At 46.4% G+C, this 22,594-nt stretch overlaps 2 protein-coding genes across 2 annotated transcripts in view; both read right to left on the bottom strand.

The window, feature by feature from the left end:
- TNFRSF11A (TNF receptor superfamily member 11a) overlaps positions 1–22,594 on the bottom strand; it is a 281,431-nt gene that overhangs the window by 247,362 nt on the left and 11,475 nt on the right. The window lies entirely within an intron of this gene.
- LOC138481495 (uncharacterized) lies at positions 1,652–7,190 on the bottom strand. Its single transcript, XM_069613674.1, has 2 exons — positions 4,961–7,190; positions 1,652–1,976 (listed from the first exon to the last, which is right to left on the bottom strand). Exons 1-2 carry the CDS (start codon positions 6,336–6,338, stop codon positions 1,966–1,968), a joined length of 1,389 nt encoding a protein of 462 aa, XP_069469775.1. The 5' UTR covers positions 6,339–7,190; the 3' UTR covers positions 1,652–1,965.

Here is a 22,594-nt window from a genome sequence, read left to right as displayed (position 1 = left end):
AAGTCAGAGATATTTGACGGCGCAAACACTCTGTCCTGCTTTGATGTTTTTAGGGATTAGAGGACTTTTTTTTGGAAACAGGTTAATGGTGAAATCACAACAGCATTATTTCTTCATGGAGTCAGATATGTGCAGAACGCTAATCTGTGGTTTCATCTAAACAATTTAGTGTGTGGTAATTTAGTTGGCCCAATTTTGGGTAGTACAAAAACAAACATATAGTGTAGGGAACGTATGAGGGCGGGTTGAGGGTTTTAAAAGTTGTCGTCCCTGCCTCACACCATCAATGCGCCCTGATGGCCTAACAGTCTGCCCATGTTGTGCTCAAGTCCCTTGCACCATCTGTCAGTGTGCACCATTGACCTATTCTCTGGCTTTTCCATCTTGTGAACTGGTGAACAATAAGAGGGGATGTATGAGAAATGTAATTGTGGAGGGGAAAGCAGAGTAGCATCACATGTAATGCATTGTAATGTAACTGGGTTCTGTATAACGCCACTTCATCCATTTGGGAGGTCTTTTTCGCCCTCCAAAAGTCACGGATGCAAGGCTTTGAATTAATTCCGATCTGGGCAGTTTTCCATGCCATCAGATGTTAACCTGTCGGCCCCATTAGAGAAGCTGACCAGCCAGTGCAAATCAGTCGTGGCACTGCTGCTAATGTGTTCTATAAGGCTTATTATTCAGTTAAACCCGTCTATCCATCATTTTATAGTTTTGTGGCAAGTAGATTGTCTAGCCAGCGTGTCAGCCATCGGCACGTGCTTGTGATGTCACTTCCGTTCGTGTTCTCACTTCCCATGATATCATTTGGGTCCAAGGTTGTGCCATAAGTTGCACCCCTCACTCCCAGCTTCCTCCACCCGGGACCACCCCTCACCCCGCTAATTTAAAAGTCGGTATCCCTGTCTCACATTATCAATGCGCCCCCCTGGTGACCTAAAGGTCGTATTACCCTCCTCGCGCTCTCTGCTCAACTGCACCAATCCACTGTTGTCCTTGTGCCCACGTGCAGGCTCTGACAGATTTTTCCAACATGTCCCATAACTGCCTCCCTTCAAGGGGCCTCCCCCCAGGCAGCTCCGCGTGCCGGCGCCGCTGCTGAAAACACCAAACGCGGACATGCAAATATCGCGGAGGGACGCCGATCTGCCAGCTGCAAATCACTGCGCGCTCTGCAGCTACGCATTCAAATTCCCACGTCCCTCGAGCCTTAGGAGCCCTCACGTTTGGCACGTTTCCCAGTTTTAGATTTCTACAACCGGATATAAAAAAATCTGCCTTTTATTTTATTCCATTTGCAGAGTAACTAAGGCTTTTGGTTGTCAAACGCTGCCGGGAGCGCACAACATAAAGAAAAGCAGCATTGCAAATTCAGTATGACTGGCTTTTGCATAGTACATGCACGCATGGGCGCGCACACACAGAGCACGCATACAGACGCTCATGTAAATCCCCGTGCCCTATGCAGAGCGTTCCATAACCCAATCTAGCCTCACTTTGCAAGTTAGGCTGGTGAACGGAGTGTCCTGCAATACCTAATCCCCCACACTAGCGTGAGATGGGGGTTTAGATTCTATTAAAGACACGGAGGCGAATATTATGCATTAGCTTTCTTTACTGAGACACACAGCAGCAAAGAAAATAACATTTTATAAAAGTTTTTTTTTTGAAAATAACATGTTACAAAACTTTTTGAAAATGAATAACACAATGTCAACAAAACACATTTATAAAAGTCCCATTCCAAAATGGCGGACAGGTCATGCCCCCCTGGGAGCCAATGGGCATACAGCCAAGTCCATAAATGTCCCTTTCTCCAATAGCAAACCCTCTTTCTGAAGCTGTCCTTTAAGATAAGTTATTGTAGCCATCCTTCACACAATTCCATGAACGATGAATCCACGTAACAGAACTTGAAACTCCTCAACAGAACCTGAACCGATCTCCTTAAAGCAGGACCTCTCACCCGAAATCTGAAACACACAGAACACAATTAGGGTGGGTGGGTGGGATAATATTCGCCTCCGTGTCTTTAATAGAATCTAAACCCCCATCTCACGCTAGTGTGGGGGATTAGGTATTCTATGGCAAGACAGGAGGCTCCTATTATGCAAGTTCAAAGCCCTTGCAGAACATTAACCGCTACATGAGCAATTCGCTTATGATAAAACGTTTTGAAAGTTGACTCCCTCGACCAATCAGCTGCTTTAAGGATCTGATCTAGGCTGCCCCCCAAAAAGGCGGCTTTAGAGGCCATAGCACCCCTAACAGAATGGGGACCAAATGCGGAAGTATCCACTTCCGCCTCCCGCATAATCCATTTAACCCATCTGGCCAAAGTGGAAGGGGATACCGGTTTATGGGGCTTCCTATAGGAAATTAACAGCTGAGAGGTATTAGGAGGACGCAGACTTTCAGTTTTTAACTCAAAACACTTTAAACATGCTACAACACACAATTTATTGTTTTCAGGGAAGGCTGGATAAGATATGGAGGAAGTCATGCACTTTGTTCGTCGTGAAACAAAAAAGGTAACTCCCTGAGGGGTAAACATTTTATTATCGACATCTAAAGCCCTGATATCGGATACTCTTTTAATAGACACTAGACACAACAACATTGCTAGTTTGGAAAAAAGTTGCTGTAAAGACAGATCTTCATTAGGGGCCCAGGATCCAAAGAGATCCAATACTAAGTTAACATCCCAAAGAACTGAATACTTAGGCTTTGGAGGTACTTTAATGCGAATAGACTTGAGAGCTCTACGCACCAGGAAGTGTCTACCCACTGGTTCCCCTTTTACCAATAGGTGACCTGCTGAGATAGCCGACCTGAAACCATTAATGGTTCTATAAGCTTTTCCTTCTTTAAATAGACCCACTAGGAAATTAACCACCTCTACAGGAGGGGCAGAAATGGGATTGAGGTGCCTAACCACACACCAGCTAGACCAACGGTTCCACGCTGAGGAGTATCCCACTTTGGTAGAGGGGGCCCAAGAGTCCCTGATGACCGACATAGAGTCCTGCGAAAGGCCTCGGAAGCACCAGGAAGCGCTGAAATCTTCCACGCCATAAGGGAGAGGTGCCCCTGAAGGACCAACTCGTGAGGAAACCCCCCCGGGTTCGTTAGTAACTGAGGATGAAAGGGAAGAAGACGAGGAACGTCTACTGATAGCTCTAGGAGAGCCGGAAACCATATCTGGGAAGGCCAAAAGGGGGTTAGAAGCACTAATGTGACCTCTTGCCTGCGTACATGAACCAATACTCTGGCTATCATCGCAAAGGGAGGGAAGGCGTACAGCCTCTGACCTGACCAATCCTGAAGAAAGGCATCGGTAGCTAGAGCGCCAGGATCTGGTCTCCAACTGAAGAACCTGAGCACCTGACAGTTTAGCCTCGAGGCAAACAGATCTACTGTAAACGGACCCCAAAGGCAGTCTATCTTGGCAAAGAGGTCCCTGTGTAACATCCAATCGCTCCTGTCTTGGAGGTGTCTGGAGTTCCAATCTGCTACTTCGTTGCTGACTCCCGGCAGGTACTCTGCCTTTAAAACAATATTGCGGTCCAGACAGAAATGCCAAAACTGCCTCGCCAGATCCGCTAGGACCTTGGACCTGGTTCCCCCCAGACGATTGACATATCTCACTGCTGAGACATTGTCCATGCGTAGGAGCACACAACAATTCCCCTGATCTTTGAGGAAACTGCGGACTGCAAAGGATCCCGCTAACAGTTCCAGACAATTGATATGGAGATCCCTCTCTTCCTCTGACCATTTCCCCCCCGTGGAGACCTGGCCTAACCGGGCTCCCCAACCTGCTCTGCTGGCATCTGATTCCAGAACTACATCCGGGGAGGGACCAAAAATTGCTTTCCCATTCCATGCTTCCATGTGTTTGAGCCACCAAAGGAGTTCCAATCTGGCCTCCGGGGACAGTTCCACCATCTGAGAGTAAGAGAGACATCTGCGAAGATGTCGGGCCTTCAGACGCTGTAGTGCTCTGTAATGTAGTGGGGCCGGGAAAATTGCTTGAATAGATGCAGACAACATCCCCACTATCCTGGCTAATAACCTGAGGGAGATTCTTTCCCTTTTGAGAATACCCCGGATCTCCTTCTTTATCTTGGACAATCTGCTGTCTGGGAGGAGAAGGATGCAATCTTTTGAATCTATATCGAAGCCCAGAAACTGGATACATTGCGTAGGCTGCAATATGGATTTTTTTGGCATTTATTACAAACCCCAGGCTCTGAAGAAGAGTTATCGTGAACTGCAGATGAGAGAGCAAAACCTGAGCATCCTGGGCTAACAGGAGCATGTCGTCTAGATAAATAATTATCCTTATCCCCTTGGACCTGAGGCGAGCCATCACAGGCCTCATCAACTTGGTGAAGAACCACGGGGCCGAGGACAGACCGAAAGGGAGGGATGCAAATTGCCAAACCCGACCCCCCCACTGAAACTGGAGAAACTCTTGGTGTGGAGGGAACACGGGAACCACTAAGTAAGCATCTTTGAGGTCCAACTTGGCCATCCAATCTGCCGGAAGGAGGGTGTCCCTGAGGAGGTGGATCCCCTCCATCTTGAAGTGGTGGTAAACCACAAAGGATTTGAGAGCTTTTAAATTTATCACTGGGCGGAACCCCTGATCCGGTTTTGGGACTAGGAATATGGTACTCAGAAACTGGGATGCCCTGTAAGAGGCAGGTACCACCGCTCCCTTGGAGATGAGGTCCTTGACCTCCACATCTATCAGCGACTGCTTTACTCTGTCCAGAACCAAAGGATAGGGAACTGACAACTGGCAAGGAGGGGAGTAAAACTCTATGTGATAACCCTGCACTGTCTGCAACACCCAGGGGTCCGATGTGAGGGATTCCCACTGTGGGAGAAACCTGACCAACCTGCCTCCTATACTTTGGAGGGAAAAAACATTTAACACTCGGGAAAATACCTGATGCTCCTCTGGACCTCCTGGAACCTCTGCCACCACGTCCTCTCCAACCCGAATACTGTTGCGGGAAGAATTGGGAGTATGCACCTCGAGCAGAGGATGGATTATGGGCGCCTCGTGAGGCAAATTGACGGGGGCGGGAATGGCCCTGGGAAAAGCGGCCGGAAGAGCGGGCTCTGCCTCGTCCGGCCCTGGGAAAAACCTTCTGAGTGAAGACCTTCTTTATATTAGTCTGGGCCTTATCCAAGGCCGTGAATGTATGGACATACGCAGACAGATCCTTAAGGAAACTCTCCCCAAACAAATTCCCTTGAGCGGAAGGGCCCGCTTCCCTTTCTGACATATCCGCCAGCTTTGAGTCCAGTCTCATTAGAAGAGACTTGCGCCTTTCTTTTGATATAGCCGCATTGGCGTTGCCGAGCAGGCAAACAGTCCTTTGAATCCAACCCCTTAACATGACTACATCAACCGGGGAGTTGGAGGCCGCCGCCTCCTCAGCCATCTCAAAAATCTGAGTGACCGGACCCAGAACATCTAAGAGCTTGTCTTGACAGCTGCGCCAGGCCTTATCCACCCCTTTCCTGGGGTCCTTGCCCTTCTGAGACAAAAACACCGTCATGGGTTGATCAATATCCGGTGTACACGCCACCTTGTCCTGCAGGACTGGCCTAGGGCATTCTGATCGTAACTTGCTCCTGTCCCCTTTAGGTAGTGGGCGCCTAACCCAATACTCTAGAAACGAGGCAATCTCTTGAGAGGGTTGCCACTCAGCAGACCTGGGATGCAAGATGAGGGCCGGGTCAAAAAAGGGGACCCCATTAATGTCCAATACAGGACCTTCCTGGGCTGGAACAGGAGCCACTCTCCTCTTGCGCCTCTTAGGGGGCGAATCAGAGTCCTCCGAAGAGTCAGAGGAAGAAACAGGTATAGGGGATAGCTGTGCAGGGAGCTGGGCAGAAGAAGACCAAGGGGTTGAGGAAAGTGGGTGGGATTCATCCCTTTTGCGCTTTTGGGCTCTACCAGGGGATGAGTCGGGGGAAGAAACTGGGCGAGGACTGAGTTGTCCCGAAATATGCTTTGTTTTTCCTGTACACTTTTTTGGGGGTTGGAGTTGCACAGAGGGGCCCGCCGCCTGGGGGGGGTGAAAATCCGCTATGCGGTTTATTAGCCTGTCAAAAGCAGAAGCCAAAGTATTATTAAGGTCAGACAAGGCTGAATCAATGGAAGCCTGGATAGCCTGTTCCACTGTAGGCTGTCCATTCGCCTGCCCCCCCCCATTATCCGTTTTCTTGGAAGTGCGCACCTGAGTACAGGCATCCGCTAAAACAGGGGCAACAGAATTATTATTAGTATTACCCATGGCAGGCCTCTCCATCATTGGTCACCACAGAAGTGTAACTTCTAATCAATGCAGCCGAGCAGGCTGTGCTAAAAGCACACAAATAGCCAAGCAGGCTTTAACAAAGGAAACACACCAACTGGTGAGAAAAAACAGGTGACAGCCGAGCAGGCCAAATATACACCCGAGCAGGGTGAAAGGAGTGGGGGGAGCCGAGCCGGCTGAGCATAAAAGGAGCACACAAGGAAACACAGGGAAATAAAATAAATGCAAATTAAATTAAATCACTCCTATGAGGTGCAATAAATGTGGGAAAATGCTCCTGCACCTTCACTTTAACCAAGCACAAACAGGCAGGCCTAGCCTGAGAGGCTCACAAGATACGCAAGCAGCGTATAAACACACATGTGCCACTTGTAAACAAAACCCCCCCAGAAATCCGAGAGGCCGTGACCCTGTCAGAGAAAACCAAGCTCAATTAACACGGACAAACGAGCTCAGGGCCCGGCTGCCTGAAAGAGCGCGAACGCTCCGAAAGGCCCGGCTATTTACAGAAACACACTCCCCTGAGGGAGAAATGCACAGAGGATAGCTGAAGGCACACGAACAATATTGCAACAAAGTATAAAAGGCGCGCGAACGCCTCTGCAAAAGGAATGGAATGACAAGGATTAATGAGCAGGCACCCGCTCCACACGGAGCGGCGTCACAATGTAACACTCCTGACTGGAGGAAAACGTTCGAACGAACGCACCTTTCACAGAACAAAAAATGAAATGACCATTCCAATCCAAAGATACAATCACCGAAAAACGAAATGAAGTATCACAATCAACACTCTAAACTCTATATGAAGCACAATAAGGCACGAGCTAGAGAGAGTAACTTAGCTGTGTCAATCAGCAGCAAAGAAAGAGGGTTTGCTATTGGAGAAAGGGACATTTATGGACTTGGCTGTATGCCCATTGGCTCCCAGGGGGGCATGACCTGTCCGCCATTTTGGAATGGGACTTTTATAAATGTGTTTTGTTGACATTGTGTTATTCATTTTCAAAAAGTTTTGTAACATGTTATTTTCAAAAAAAAAACTTTTATAAAATGTTATTTTCTTTGCTGCTGTGTGTCTCAGTAAAGAAAGCTAATGCATAATAGGAGCCTCCTGTCTTGCCATAGAATTGGGCCCTCTGTATCCTGATTCGCTGAGCCTAGCATTGGAACAGATGGAGAGATGCCTGCGGCGTCATGGTGATGCTCATGTAGGGTGACCAGACGTCACGGTTTGGCCGGGACCGTCACGGAATTAGGCCATATGTCCCCCTGACCAGGGAGTTTTTTAAAATTTTAAAATCAGATCCCTGTTTAGGGAAAGTGAGGGTGGCCACCACAGGAATGCAACAAATTAACATTCAATTTGTACATAATAAACGGTTTCCCCAGCTTCCCGCCACCTTTTCGTTCAGAGGCATATGCATTTTCTGTCTGCGCCACAGAGACCGGTTCAGAAACGAACATAGCAAAGCCTGTAACAACAACCAAACCAAAAGCTTCTCAATGCGCTCTGGTGATGTATACATTTGCAACCATGCCGTTTATACATAGGAGAAGTGCTGGAAATATTTATTTAAATGTGTGCTACCATTGGGGGGAGGGGGGAACGGGCACATGGGAAGGGTTATGGGGGGGGGTTGAATGGGCTGGGGGTGCTGGCCCTACTTCTATGCTTTTGGCCTGTCCCGGTTTTTTATTTTCAAAATCCGGCCACCTTATACTCATGTGCAAATGAGATTCACAAAAATATGCCCGAGGGCACATCACACATTATTTAGGCATCTCCAGGTTTGCTTCAGTTTCTGAATAAACTCTATACGGTAGTAGGTGCAAATCTGGGACACGCACGGGCAGCTCCACATTTGTTGCGGGGCAAATCAATTGGCAGGCACTACTAACACATGCCCAGGTACTTGTACCATTTTGCAGCCACTACCACTCGTGGCCAGTTAGTGCCATTATAGCAGTGCCTAGCCAATGCCTATCCCACGAATACACAAAAGCAAAAACCATTGGCATAGCCAATGCTTGTTCTACATGCCGTATGCTTTTACTATGCAGTCACGCCACTCCAGTATAAAGCGGATATTCCAATGCTGTAATATTTGGGAATCTGAAAAGGCAAGGGCATTTTTCTGCCTCCTCAGGTCACCTTAGAAGCAAAAGGCGCAGAGGCGCTCAGCTGCAGCCCTATAACACTGATTGACCCTCTGCCAAGTGTACAAATAGTAATGCAGGCTGCCCACCTAGTGTCTTATGAATGTATGGTAAGGTATTTACATATCTAATGCCATTCAGGGTGCAGGGGAGGACAATGCAACTCTGGCACATGTAGTTGCTATTTATATGACCCTCTGCCAAGCACAGCTCTGCTCCTGGGCCAGGCAGAAGCTGTGAGTTTCTCACATCAATAGACCCGTGGTTGCCATGTTGTGCTCCTCGGAAGTAGGCCTGCTCCTTGAAAAGGTAGGTATAGGACGATTTTACCGACAAAAAATGGTCGCAATGACCAAAAGTTTTAAAAATGCTACCACCAAAGGTTCGAACATCGAAAGTTCGAACCTTTGGTGGTAGAATTGTAAAAAAAACAGGGGCTGCGGGGGTGTCCCCCGCAACGCCCCGCTCACTATACTTTATGGTATAGTGAGCGGGTGCTGCGGGGGACACCCACGCAGCCTTCTGTAAAAGAAAAAAAGAAAAGAACAGGACCCTGTGGCGCTGGTTCCCAATCACAGAAGTGAAAGGGAACTGGCGCTGCAGGAACCCAGCGTGAAGATGAAGGTAAGTGGGGTTTGTTTATGTTGGGGGTGTGGGTGGGGGTGTGCTGAGGGTGTGGGTGGGGGGTGTTATAGGTGTGTTGTGTGTGTGGGTGTGAGTATGTATGTGTGTTCGCATGAGAAAGGTGCAGACCTTTGGTAGTTTGCACCTTTCTCATGCAAACGTTTCAGCCATGGTAGTTTCAGCAGCGGACAAATCACTTAGAACCCTTGAACAGGCCTCCTGCAAACCGTTGCACTGCTGTCTAACAGTCTGCAGGGGTGGGGGGTGGCTACGGGCCTGTCTGTCATAGACCCTTGTCCTGAAGGAGGGGGAGAGAAAGCTGACTGATTTTTTCAGCTTTAATGGTGTGCAGGGGACGGGAGTGTCTTTAAATTTAGACAATTTATTTAGTTCATGTTTTATTCAGGCTCCAGTGTCAGGGCTTGTATTCCTCCCCAGCACCCTGAATCATTTGAAATTGTCTATGTAACTTTTTCACCTATTGACAGAAAACTAGGTGTGCACCTATTGACTACCATTTTCGCTTAAGGGCCGGGGAAAGGTGACAGGCTCCCAGGGATGTGTTGATTCTTTTTTGAGGAGGGGTTGGAGTAGGGCGTGGAGGTTGCGAGATGCACAAGGGGCTAGTGTGAGAGGGTGACAGTAGGTAAAGTGTTTTTCCATCAATCCTGGGACTGCTCAGGAGGTGCGGCATCCAGCGGGCGTATACTACATGCAATCTGTAATAGGGCAGCTACCACCCAAAAGCGCACCCTCCTACACTGCTCCGAGTGACAATACAGACAACCTGAGATTCACTCTCACTGCCACACCCCACACAATACACCCCACACAACAGTACAATTATGGTTAAAAGATTCAGATACTGGGCGCTGCTCGGGGCGGGATAGGGAAATGAGGCTGAGAAAAGATCAAACATATAATGTGACCCGGAATGCTACATACATGAAAAGAGAACCCCATTTTTCCTAAAAAAGCATGATGCACTGAATTACTGCACAGGCCTACATTACAGTAACTTTCCAAAGCGGTGTGACATTTCTAGTAACACTTGGTGCCGTTTCCATCTTGCTTAAAGCGAATAGGGGGCTACGTTCACATGCTTTAAAGGATAGTTCCGGGACTTTTTTTTTATTGTCCCTACGGTTCGGCCATGTGTTTTTAAGCATAACTCGGTAGATCGTAGAAAACTTTCCTATGGACCTTACCCGACTTTTCGTCCATTAACGCACTCGAAATCAGCCGCCATTTTCTGATAATCCTATCATTTCCCCCCATCGACCTGGCTCACCTGCTTTTGCGGCACTAAATCAAATCCCCCGCCCCTGAGCCTGACATCAGCAGACGCGTACCGCCCATTTCCCAACGCCAAAGCACGTTTCGTGTCAACAATCGCTGCGCCTCAGCTAATGAAGTGTCGCCATGGAAATGGCAGGACGCCTCTTTCCTCAATAAGTATAAACACACCGTTTCACAACACACAGCAGCAGATTTTCGATTCCATTACTCTCTCTGTGTTACTTTGAGTATTCTGTGACTCGTTTCTGTGCTCTGGTCAGCTACCTTCGCCGCTTCTAGGCCTTGTGAACACCTGTACCATCTCTGTAAATTATTTTACTTTCTTTACCACACAATGGCTACAATAATGCCGTATATGTACGAGCCCGAGTACACCGAGGAAGAACTACTGGAAAGGCAAGCACGCGAAAACGATGGGGATTCGGACGGCAGTTGGGAGGACCAGTCAACGGATGAAGAGCCTGGACCATGTCGCATGGACGGCGTCTCCACCTGGTGCACGTGCAATCGGTGCGAGCTAATGCCAACTGAGGAGGAGAACTGCTGCTGCCGTGAAAATTCCGGGTGCTTGGCCTACATTTCGGAAGGCGAGCCAAGTCCGCAATGCATCACCGAGCTGCCAGAGTTCAGGGAAGCCTGCCTCTCACGGACCGTGTTGAGGATGATGATGGTGCATATGCACGAACTTCGCGGCACTGTTCGTCCGCGTAATCCGAGTAACGAGTAAGTATACTCTGGTTGTGATGTCAGTGATGCCACTACTATTTCATGGTCGTCTCCCACATATAAAATTACATCTACATATCATTCGAATGCATGTAAATTGGTTCCATATTGTGCATTTTCTAGATAGAATTTTTTTCAAAGCAGAATGACATTTTTTTACCTGAATCGACAGTGATAAGAAAGTTTTGTCATTTTAATACAGTTTGCATCTTTCATTTTCACAGGTGGTACAGGCTAGTGGCCTATCGTTGCTTCACTTGGTGGCTTCACGGATGGCTCGGACACCGCGTTCGGAGAGTAATACCTGCCTGTGCGGTACTTGCCATTAGACAACATTTCCCCAGCGACAGTGGACAATACCGCGGATTTTCCCTGGATGTGCTGCAACTGGAACTTTACAATGTGTAATGTTTATTATTTATGTTCAATTGAAATTAAGATCTAAAATAAAACCCAACATATATTTTAACAATGGTTGTTTTGATTTTTTAAATGAATCTAGTGTGTCTCCATTGAATAGTCTTCCTGTGCCTTGTCTTGTCACACCACATGTCTCCGGCCAGCATCCTCCCTCACGCTGGCCGCCCACCTTCAATCCACATAACCGTTGAACCCATATGCAGCAGACATACATATGTTATTTTGCGGGTTGGCATCAAGCCTCCCGGCCTTGCCTCCTCCCCCAAAAATACTTACCACACCACTTTGTTCAAGCGTTGGCAATAAAAGGCCGTTGGATTTTATTGATACAAAACATGGTTATAGGTAAATAATCAATATGGTTGATCATAATAAATCATCCTTTTGGGCACCGGGTACAGAGATGACCCCCTCTGGCCCGTGCCGCCTTGCCACCACAGGCCAGCCTGCTGCTGACTAACTGCCTAGGCATCCAGGGTCTCCAGGGTGAACTGCACCCATATATTCTCCTGGGAGGGTGAGGTATTTATAAACTCACCCCCCTGCCTTCCATGTACTAGATCCTGCAGCCTGCCTCTTACATGCAGTTAGATGGCCTCTCCTTGGTGAGGCCCTGCGGCAAACGAGTCTTGTCTGCACGACCACCGCCCCAATCCACCAAAGGCAGTTCGCACCGGGGTACTTGTGCTGCCAAGTGGAGCTGTCAGGGAGCGATAAAGGCCAAGAGGTGCCAAAGACCATGTACACTTCAAAGTGGTCTATAGAGCATGGGTTGTTGTTCCCATGTCTACCTCCAGACCCCGTGTCTCCTGCCAAGCATCCCCCCTCACGCTGGACGGCCCCCTGCAATCCACATAAGTGGGTCTCCATTCACGAGTCTTCCTGTGTCTTGTCTGCACGACCACCGCCCCAATCCACCCCCCGCCCTATCAAAGGCAGTTCGCACCGGGGTACTTGTGCTGGCAAGTGGAGCTGTCAGGGAGCGATAAAGGCCAAGAGGTGCCAAAGACCATGTACACTTCAAAGTGGTCTATAGAGCATGGGTTGTTGTTCCCATGTCTACCTCCAGACCCCGTGTCTCCTGCCAAGCATCCCCCCTCACGCTGGACGGCCCCCTTCAATCCAGATAAGTGTGTCTCCATTCACGAGTCTTCCTGTGTCTTTTCTGCACGACCACCGCCCCAATCCACCCCCCGCCCTATCAAAGGCAGTTCGCACCGGGGTACTTGTGCTGGCAAGTGGAGCTGTCAGGGAGCGATAAAGGCCAAGAGGTGCCAAAGACCATGTACACTTCAAAGTGGTCTATAGAGCATGGGTTGTTGTTCCCATGTCTACCTCCAGACCCCGTGTCTCCTGCCAAGCATCCCCCCTCACGCTGGACGGCCCCCTGCAAACCGCATAATTCCACGACATATACACGTCATTCATTCACAAACACACCCCTGTTTCGAATTCTTTATAACCCACTTCATATTTCTAATGAGAACTTCTTTGCGCTTTGCTAGTCAACCCGTGAAGGTGCTGGTTATCTGCTCTTCGTCTCTGTGAACTTCTGTGACCACTTCGAGGAAACTCGTCAGTTTGCAACCTGTGAACTGCTCCCTGTTTTACGACAAGAAACTACTCTGATCCCTGCATCTAACTGTTTGTTCGTCAAGGTAAGGCCATGTACCATAATCATTTTGCGTCCAATTTCTTTTCGTTCAAGACAGTACATGCAAGGAACTAGTCACATGTTCTGAGTTTAGTCAAATTATTTTTCTATTTTTTTAAAGTTATTCAAATACTTATCCGCATGTGAATAACGTGTATAGTTCCAAGAACCAAAACGAACCTTGCATTGAACCTTTTATGTGTCATTTAATTTTTTAACACATTGGTATTCATAGAGAATTGTTGATCTTTACTTTTCAGAACTTTCCACAATGCCTGCCTGTTCCATTGGCGGTTGCCCTTCGAAGACCCATAATAAATCTGAAGGTACTATAATGCATGTTTTCCCTAAGACAATAGATCAGATAAGAGAATTGGGCCGATATTGCGGATATCCACCGTCTGAGCTTGAAAGTAGAGTCCTAGAAGTCTTTGCGGACAAGAGGGGTGATCGATACCGCATCTGCAGCAGGCACTTTAGCTCAGACATGTACTCCACATCATTGCTAATAAAGAAGAACACACCGCGAGCGAGGCGAAAATTGCTCTCAACCGCTATTCCCACTCTATTCGTCCACATCCCTCCACTGGTGAGTCAAGTTTACGTATTTATCTCTCGGCCTTGCGGTAGTGTGTAGCATTAGCTAACAATAATTTCCCCATTTATGTATCCACTCAATATGAAGGCGGAAGATTCTCCATCCGTGTCGTTATTGCAGTCATCAGCCACTTCAAGCGCCTATCGGGTAATCTTACTTAGCTATTCTGCCACTGACTTGTTTTAGGCATGTAAATCAATAGTTTTAATTTATCGTGTGATTATTTTACCTAATGGTACACCCTTGTACTCGTCCTCTAGTCTTTGTTTTCAGTTATAATTATTGTTATCCAAAATAATGCAAGTACTGTCTTTCAGGGAGATGCTGAGGAGTCCAACGCATTGACGACAACCGTTGATGTCACTCAGATGCTCGAGGTACGTTTCCGGACAGTTCCATCGATGGAGATCATCAGATCTTGCATTCTTGTAGCGTGATTGTTACACACAATGTTTCTTTCGTTTTTAGCCATTGATATGTCCTTCTGTCGTCGCCCTCCTATGTGTCTTCTTTTTTCAATATTGTGTTCATTACTAATGAAAGTCCTATGTTGCAGGGAGTCGATGGAGCATTAGTCCAAGAAGAAGGGGGAGCATGCAGTTACGGGTCGGCGCAACAGCTTGCAGAAGTGTGCACCGCAGTTACATCGTCCCTTGATGTTCTTATGCATTTCGAGGTATGGATACTGACAGTTCGATCAAGCGAAATCATATGACGTGATTACATCCGCTATACTTCCTTCTTTATTAACGCAAGTACTATGTTTCAGGGAGATGACGGAGCTTCTTCTACAAGAACATCACCCCTAGTAGTTGATGCAGATTTCTGGGTGGTGACACTTCCAACGATCGAGCAAATCGAATCATATTTAGATATCCATTATTTATTTTAGACAACTGATCATTTGTGCAGGTCTATTTAGATGAGCCGTTGACGCCTGCACAAAGTGTATGTTCTTTTTAACAAAACAGAAAACCATACTAATGCAATTACTGTGTTTCAGGGAGTTACTGAAGCATCATCTTCAATAATATCATCAATGGAAGTCTATGCGGAGCCCGAGGTATGGATCTTGACAGTTCCATCTAACTAGATCAACAATGCGTGAATAATTGTCGTTTGAATGTTCTACACAAAGCGTTCATTCGTGTTTTGCTATTGAGATGTACGTGGGTATTGGTCCCCAAGTACATTTTGTGTTTTCAATATTATTATACATACTAATGAAAGTTCTATGTTTCAGGGAGTCGATGGAGCGTCAGTGCGTGATGGATGTGCTTATCATGACAATATAGTCGTTGCAGCGCAAGAGGAAGTGGAGACATGCACACACGAGTCGGAGCAACAGCGTCCCGATGTTGAAGTTCGAGGCAAGAAAGTTTCAAAGAAAAGAAAGCAAAAGAAGGTTTTTGTCCTGGTCACTATATTATGTTGTTTTTCACTGTTAATAGTTCAATACTGTAAGTTGTGTTTAAACTGAACATCCCTTTTCCAATCTGTCCTCTAGTTTGGAGTGGGTGTACGAACTAGATCTACACAGACAGTGAAGCGAACGAGAGATGTTGCTTGTCAAACCTTTTGGCAGGGATTTGAGACTGGAGATGCATCGTGCCAATGGGAAGAATATGAAGTGATTGACAACGGAGCTATACCACATCCAGCCATCGATAGTGAATGTCCTCCTGGTAGTTCGGATGCAGTCGGAGATCAATTCACAGAATCCACACCCGCAAAAAATAAGACCGCGAGAAAGTTGAAGAAATTGTTTTATTCACCCATCGCCGGAGAAGGAACAGATGTTGCAATGGAAGAGAATGAAGTGGACGACAATGAAACACCATCAATATCACTGAACATAGCGGAAGACGATATCAGAGATTCTACCTTTCATGTGAGTGACATGTCCTCAACGTTACAGGCCGAACCAGCTGGGATGCAGAGTGACAGTATAAGGAAAGAGGCCAAATTCATTGTATTCGATAGTTGTTTGATTGATATTATTATTCGGATGAAATGTGGGCATTCGGTTGGTGGGGAAGTATGTGGGGAGCCATTGATTAATGTGACTCGTGCAATTCGAGGCACTAACCTTAAAATACATGCCACCTGTACAAAATATCATCCTTTCTCATGGTCTGCACAACCCATGCTGGGGCAACTGCCAGCAGGCAATCTACTTTGTGCAGCGGCTGCACTTTTTAGTGGTTCAAGTTTTAAAAAGTTAGAGTCTTTCTTTCAGTTTGTGGGAATCCATTTCATTGCGAAAACTCAGTTCTACAAATACCAAACCGATTATCTATTTCCAGCCATTAGCGAAGCTTGGAGAATGGAAAAAATGTCTATTGATCGTACATTCGCGGGCAAACGGTTCAGGCTAGCCGGTGATCGACAGTGCGACAGCCCAGGATTTTCAGCCAAGTACTGCACCTACCACTTTCAGGACATGGAAAGTAAGAAAATTGTGAGTTCGGTGGTCGTGCAGGTGTCACAAAGCACATCCTCAGTGGCCATGGAGAAAGTTGGCTTTGTAGCATCATTGCAAGAACTACAATCGCGGGGAATGGTGATCGACCTGATAGCCACGGACAGACACGTTTCAATTGCCAAGACAATGAGAGAAGAGTACAAAAATATAAATCACCAATTTGACGTTTGGCATCTTGCAAAAACAATCAATAAAAAAATGTCGGCTGCAGGTAAAAAAAAAGATATGCAAGGTATTTCACAGTGGTCCAAGTCAATCAGCAACCATCTTTGGTGGAGCTCAAAAACATGTGGAGGGTCGTTGGAAATTCTACTGGAAAAATGGCGGTCAGTAATGCTACACTGTAGCAACGTTCACTGCTGGACCACAAACCAACATTTCCACAATTGTGAACATGGCCATTTGTCCACAGAGGAGGCACGGAGGAAGAAGTGGTTGATTCCTTCATCACCCACTCACAAAGCCATTGAAAAGATTGTATTTGATAAAACTATAACAAGAGATTTGAGGGGACTCACGGAATTCTGCCACACAGGAGATTTGGAGGTGTTCCACAATATGTGCCTAAAGTACAGGCCAAAACGATTGCATTTTGGCATGGAGGGCATGATAAATCGGACTCTTCTAGCGGTCTTGGCACATAACCATAATGTTGGCCGTCAACAAAGTAGGACGACCGGAACTTTAGGGACGCTTCGCTACAATAAGGCCTTCACTAAAAGAAGTAAACAATGGGTGATCAAACCAGTGTTTGAGGATATGCAATATGAGTTTATTGAGAGACTTATTGTTGATGTCCTAGATAGGCACATACATGGAGTTGTGAACGAACCTGTGCAGGGGACAACTGCATTGCCACCCAACATTGCCTCTGTTCCATGTCCACCTAAAGCAGAGCTCATTGAGAAATACACATCACGGTTTAAATGATTGTAATTTGATTGTCTGTTCTCTCGAGTCTCCTCATGTTGCAGGCCCATTGAATATGTGTATCTATGTAATGTGTAAATAAAAGTGATTGCTCAGTGTACATGCAATGTGTCTCTCCACCCTTGCCCCGCCCTTCACCGTGCAGTAGTGCGAACCACCCGGGTGTCACCTGTGACTTTGCTCTCGAGTCTCCTCATGTCGCAGGCCCATTGAATATGTGTAGCTATGTATTGTGTAAATAAAAGTGATTGCTCAGTGTACATGCAATGTGTCTATCCAACCTTGTTCATTTGCGCATTAAATTAAACCAAACAGTAATATAAATCATTTTTCAAAAAATATAGAATGTCTCCGTATTTATGGTTCTCTGGGGCTGCAAAGCACGCAGACAAAATGCAAAGATGGAGTGTAAATTTCAAGTCCTGTGAGATGGCCTTACACTGAATGTAGCTAACTAGGAATGTGTGCTCGTTCAAAGTGAAGGTCAGCTGCTTTGATTTTTTGCTCGGGTGCCGGAATGGCCCACGACTCAGTATAAGGTTCTATTGTTATTTGACCTTGACAGGCCGGGACCATCCCGAAAGACTTCTTTTTGGGGGTGTGTTGCAATAACGTAAGAAACGATAAAGAATAAAATTTCAGAAACGATAGCCATTTAATGTTCGTTCATTAGAAGAAATAATGTCGGCATAGAAGGAGTGGTATTTCGGGGCTGCCCTACGCACAGACACAATGGAAAATGCAAATATAATGTAAGTAACTCTTTAGATGAGTTTATACTGCAATTTAATTACTATACAGTAGCTTTAAAGACGGGTTAAGTTGTACTTGTTCGTTCTATGTGGCATATTGTTTTGTACCGCGCACTATCTTGAGGAGAACCATCTCCTTTTACGGAAGCACCTCAAAACCTTCCTCTTTGCTTCTGCTTTCTCTCTCCCTCTCCCCTGCTACAACTGGTCCACTGTCTGCGACCTCGGTCCTGGGCCCTTCCACTCTCCACCTGCACTGCCTCCCTGTCAACCCCTGCACTGGGGGACTGTCTCAATATCCTACAGCCCCCCCTTCCCAGCACTTGTTCTGCACTTACCTTGCACTCGCCACCAGCTGGCCCTATGTATTTATTATTTTATGCTACTTACCTTGTACTCCACTTCCCCCCTCCCCTTCCCCTTGCACTTTTACCTTCCCCCTACCCCTGCACTTGCGCGATCTGAATGACACCTGGCCTAGTAGGATCGCTGTCTGTCTTCTCCTTGTTCCCCCCCTCCCTGCCTCGCCACGCCTTGAAACACTTGTGTATAGGCGCGTTGCAAATGCCATATTATATCATATCAGTGACGAAGTGGTCCACTGGCGCTCAGGCGGCTCTGAAAAAGGCGGAGGAGAGGGGGTGGGTTACTGGAAATGACGTATAATACCCAGTTGCACTGTCCTAGCTATGAAATAATTTCCCGACCTAATATATAAAATGAATAATTTTAATAAAGATCTGATGGTGAGACTAATTTCATTTTTTATGTTTTTAAAACAGGTACATCCTTCATTATTGTATGTGTCACGAGTACCAGACACCGGCGGATGGCTTTTTCAACCACCAGTTGCTTCTCCGCGTGAACAACGTTACCACCCTGACCATTTTATGGGACGATCGCCAAGTACAAGTATGCCCTTACGCGGTACTAACGGCTAGATGCAACATACAGACCGTTGTGGTGACCTAGTGCCTCGTTGTTGGAACAGCCATGCGATTATCAGTGCGACCGAAGAGCTTATTTTATCGTAAACCAACACCCTGTGTACTGCACACGAACATCGCTTGCCTCAAGACAAACTATTTTGGATCGAGAGCAAAGAAAAATGCAAATCGCTGAATATTCTCTAAACATTTGATGTCAAATAAATGTACTTTACCAAATTTACAATCTTGCGGTTTGATTTAAAAGTACAGTTTCATATTCCCAATTGTGGCGCGCTGTGTTGTGAGCTGATCTGTGTTGATTTCCGGGTTCTGTGTGGAGTCGCGTAGAAGACGCCTGGGCGCGTTTGCCTACGCAGCACAGTCACGTCACGGATAGAGGCGGGGAATATGAATGTTTTGATAAAGTCTGTTTCAGGGGCGGGGGATTTGATTTAGTGCCGCAAAAGCAGGTGAGCCAGGTCGATGGGGGGAAATGATAGGATTATCAGAAAATGGCGGCTGATTTCGAGTGCGTTAATGGACGAAAAGTCGGGTAAGGTCCATAGGAAAGTTTTCTACGATCTACCGAGTTATGCTTAAAAACACATGGCCGAACCGTAGGGACAATTAAAAAAAAGTCCCGGAACTATCCTTTAAGGTCCTGAAAATTAAGCACCTTTCTCCGGGCCATTTCTGTGCCGACCTCTGCATTCTCCAAGACCTGTTTCAAAATGTAACCTTTCCATATGCCCTTCACTGCCCTTTCTCTACCTCGCCCTCTCGGGGCAGAGAGCGGGAAAGATGCCAGCTGTGTGCTGGATTCACTCAGAGCATCCTCACGTCCCCAAAGTGAGAGTCTGGGCCAGGCCCCAGGGTGCTGTATAGCCCGTGTCTCTCTCTATCTGCCGGCAGGTCAAGCACAAACGTCCGAATCCCCTAAAGAAAATATACTTGAGGTAATACTTTAGTAAACATAAAAATATGTGCAGCCTTGCCCATAAAACTCTGTTAGTTGGCACAGGCTACCGCTGACACAATGTCATTGATGTGGAGACCTCCTGTCCCTAGCACGTCCTCCTTAGCGATTTGCAATGACTCTACATTCATTCATATGTACATAGTGCTTAGAAGTTCACCCTCAACGAAATGAGGGTCTAACTTGAACTTTTAATGTAACTGCCTTGAGGCCCGATTCTGGGTTTGTCTTAAAATGTGCACCTACGGTCCTAAATGTGCATGTTTCATTGTGCCATTTCAGGGCTTCTCTGTTGCAAATCAATTTTCATCGTGGCATGGATTGTAAACATACAAAAGAGGGTTGTGAATATCTTGTTCAATACTTCCTTGCCATCATTAGCGTTGCAACAATGGAAGCCTTATATTGTTAAATGGCAAGGGTTTCTGTCCTATTACAAACAGCGGCGTCTCTTCGAGAATGTTCAAGAAAGCTGTGTGAACCTGTGAACAAAACCCCTGAAGGATGCCTAAGCAGAGAAAGCACAGAGGACCGAAACATGTTGTATTCTGTTATAAGAATGACACACTTGAAGAAGACACGGTCGAGTCAATTTACTGATAAATGATAGGTTGATGGAGTCTTGGGGGCAGGGGGATTCCAGTCATCAGGAACAAACTAGGAACAGTTCAGTCTAGTCAGATAGGGTTCCACCTGCATAGTTATAGAGAATTAGGGATGCTAACAGGGATGATTTTTAGCTATAAGAAAACTTGTGTTGAATTAAGTGTTGAATAAATTAAGTCCAATGGGCAACAGATATATGGCGAGGTTCCTAGTGATTGCATCGAATGCAAAACCATAGAAAAAAATGCATCGAAAAAAAAGCATTTTTTTAATGGGGGGTCCCCCAACCCCCGTTTTTTTTACCCCTTAAAAGCCCATGATAGTAAAAAAAAACTTTACCTACAAAAAAAAGCATTTTCCGATGCTTTTTTCCACGATTCTTTTGCATTCGATACTATGTATTCGATGCAATGCCTGGATACCGTATGGCGATTGTCATTGAAAATGTTTTGTAATTGCACATAGAGAGGAATGTATTAAAGATGCCTTTTAGATATGACTACCACGAACACTTATTTATCAGCAGTATCTATGTCATAGCTGTGGTTGTCACTGCACGCCACCAAATACGTTATCCAAGCTAAGAGGAGAGCCAGTGGATACCAAATAAATAGAGAATGGAGAAACCAAAGCTACAGGCCTTGTCAACGAGCAAATAAACCGAGCAGCCGTTGCCCTGATATTTCATGACTTGACACTATAGCTTCCTCGCAGTGTAAATAGAAGACTGTGGCCGTTGCTGTCAACCATACCACGCAGCCACTTTGAATTTTGAATGTCACAATAAAAAAGCGACTTGGAAAAGACTACAGACCGCTTGCCCCCTCACTCTATGCAGTATTGATTAAAAGGTTCACTGTTTCAGTGTGTTCTTCGCCACAAAACTTGGTGTGTCAGTAGAAATAAATACTATTGTTATTCGAGCCCCCAGTATTCGACGCAGATTACGGCTGTCTGAGAATGCCTGCCACAATCACTCCTACCAGAGCACAGGACTTTTGTCCCACCCCGAGGATTATGAGGACTCCCTGACCGACAGGGCCTAACATTGTATGAGCTAGGCACGAAAAGTACCGCTCATGTTGGAAGTGGTTAATACAGACTGTTTCCTGGCCAGCACATACATCTGAAATCTAGCATCTTCCCGCTGGCTGGATTGCCAGAACCGTGTTCGGGGGGGGGGGGGGGGGGGGGGAGGAGGGGGGGGCAACCACCAGCTCTGCATCTCTGCTAGGAGACAGAGGAGTTCTGCTGTCCAGGGAAATAGCAGATTGAAGAAAAGGATCATCCGCCCTAACGCTTCCTATATTCAGAAACAACGTCTGGTTCCAACAAACAAACCAAAGGAAACTTTTAGGGCCATTAATAATGTTATTCAACCCTCTTGTCTGTCCTCTGCCTTCATCCCCTCTGAACAGTCGGTTTACGATTTGAATGACTTTTTTGTTTAAAAAATCACAGACATTCAAGATCAACTCACCAAGTCACATAACGCTGACATGACCCTACTATCAGTCAACTAACAGTTGTTAAGGACAGGGACTTACAGAACAACCTCTCGCAGGCAGACTCGAGCGCTGTCTTATGTTTGGGGAAAGTGGATCACGCCCTACTGGCTTCCCCTCCCTTTGTATTGCAAACGATTACAGTGGAACTAGTCTCATCCTAACTTCGACAGCTTAAATCTGCACAGCTTAAGTTAGATGCCATACCAGCCCTGGTGGCCGCTAACTCTGCATCCCAACTAGCTCCCATGGTTCCTCGTGTTATTAATGTATCCCTTTCTCATGGTACAGTTCCAAAATCATTCAAGAAGGTTCTCCACTTAAAAAAATAATCTATTTTGGCCTCCTCTTTCTTAAATCATTTTAGGCCCATTGCTAATTCATCCTGGATTGCAAAGGCCCTGCAGAATATTGTCACTGTACAATTGCAGGACTACACGGAAAACAACAAAATTGAAGATGTGTTCCAATCAGGCTTTCTCCCCAAACATGGTACGAAGTCGGCTCTTCTGGCTGTCTGGGATGGTATCCTAACAAAGGCAGATAATGGTCAGATGCCCTTAGTAATCATGCTGGACCTTAGTGC

Source organism: Ambystoma mexicanum, chromosome 5p (assembly GCF_040938575.1).
Source record: "Ambystoma mexicanum isolate Mex_15411 chromosome 5p, UKY_AmexF1_1, whole genome shotgun sequence".
NCBI classification, from domain to species: Eukaryota; Metazoa; Chordata; class Amphibia; order Caudata; family Ambystomatidae; genus Ambystoma; species Ambystoma mexicanum.
Note: the sequence above shows the minus strand (reverse complement) of the source record. Positions and strands in the feature narration are given on the sequence as shown.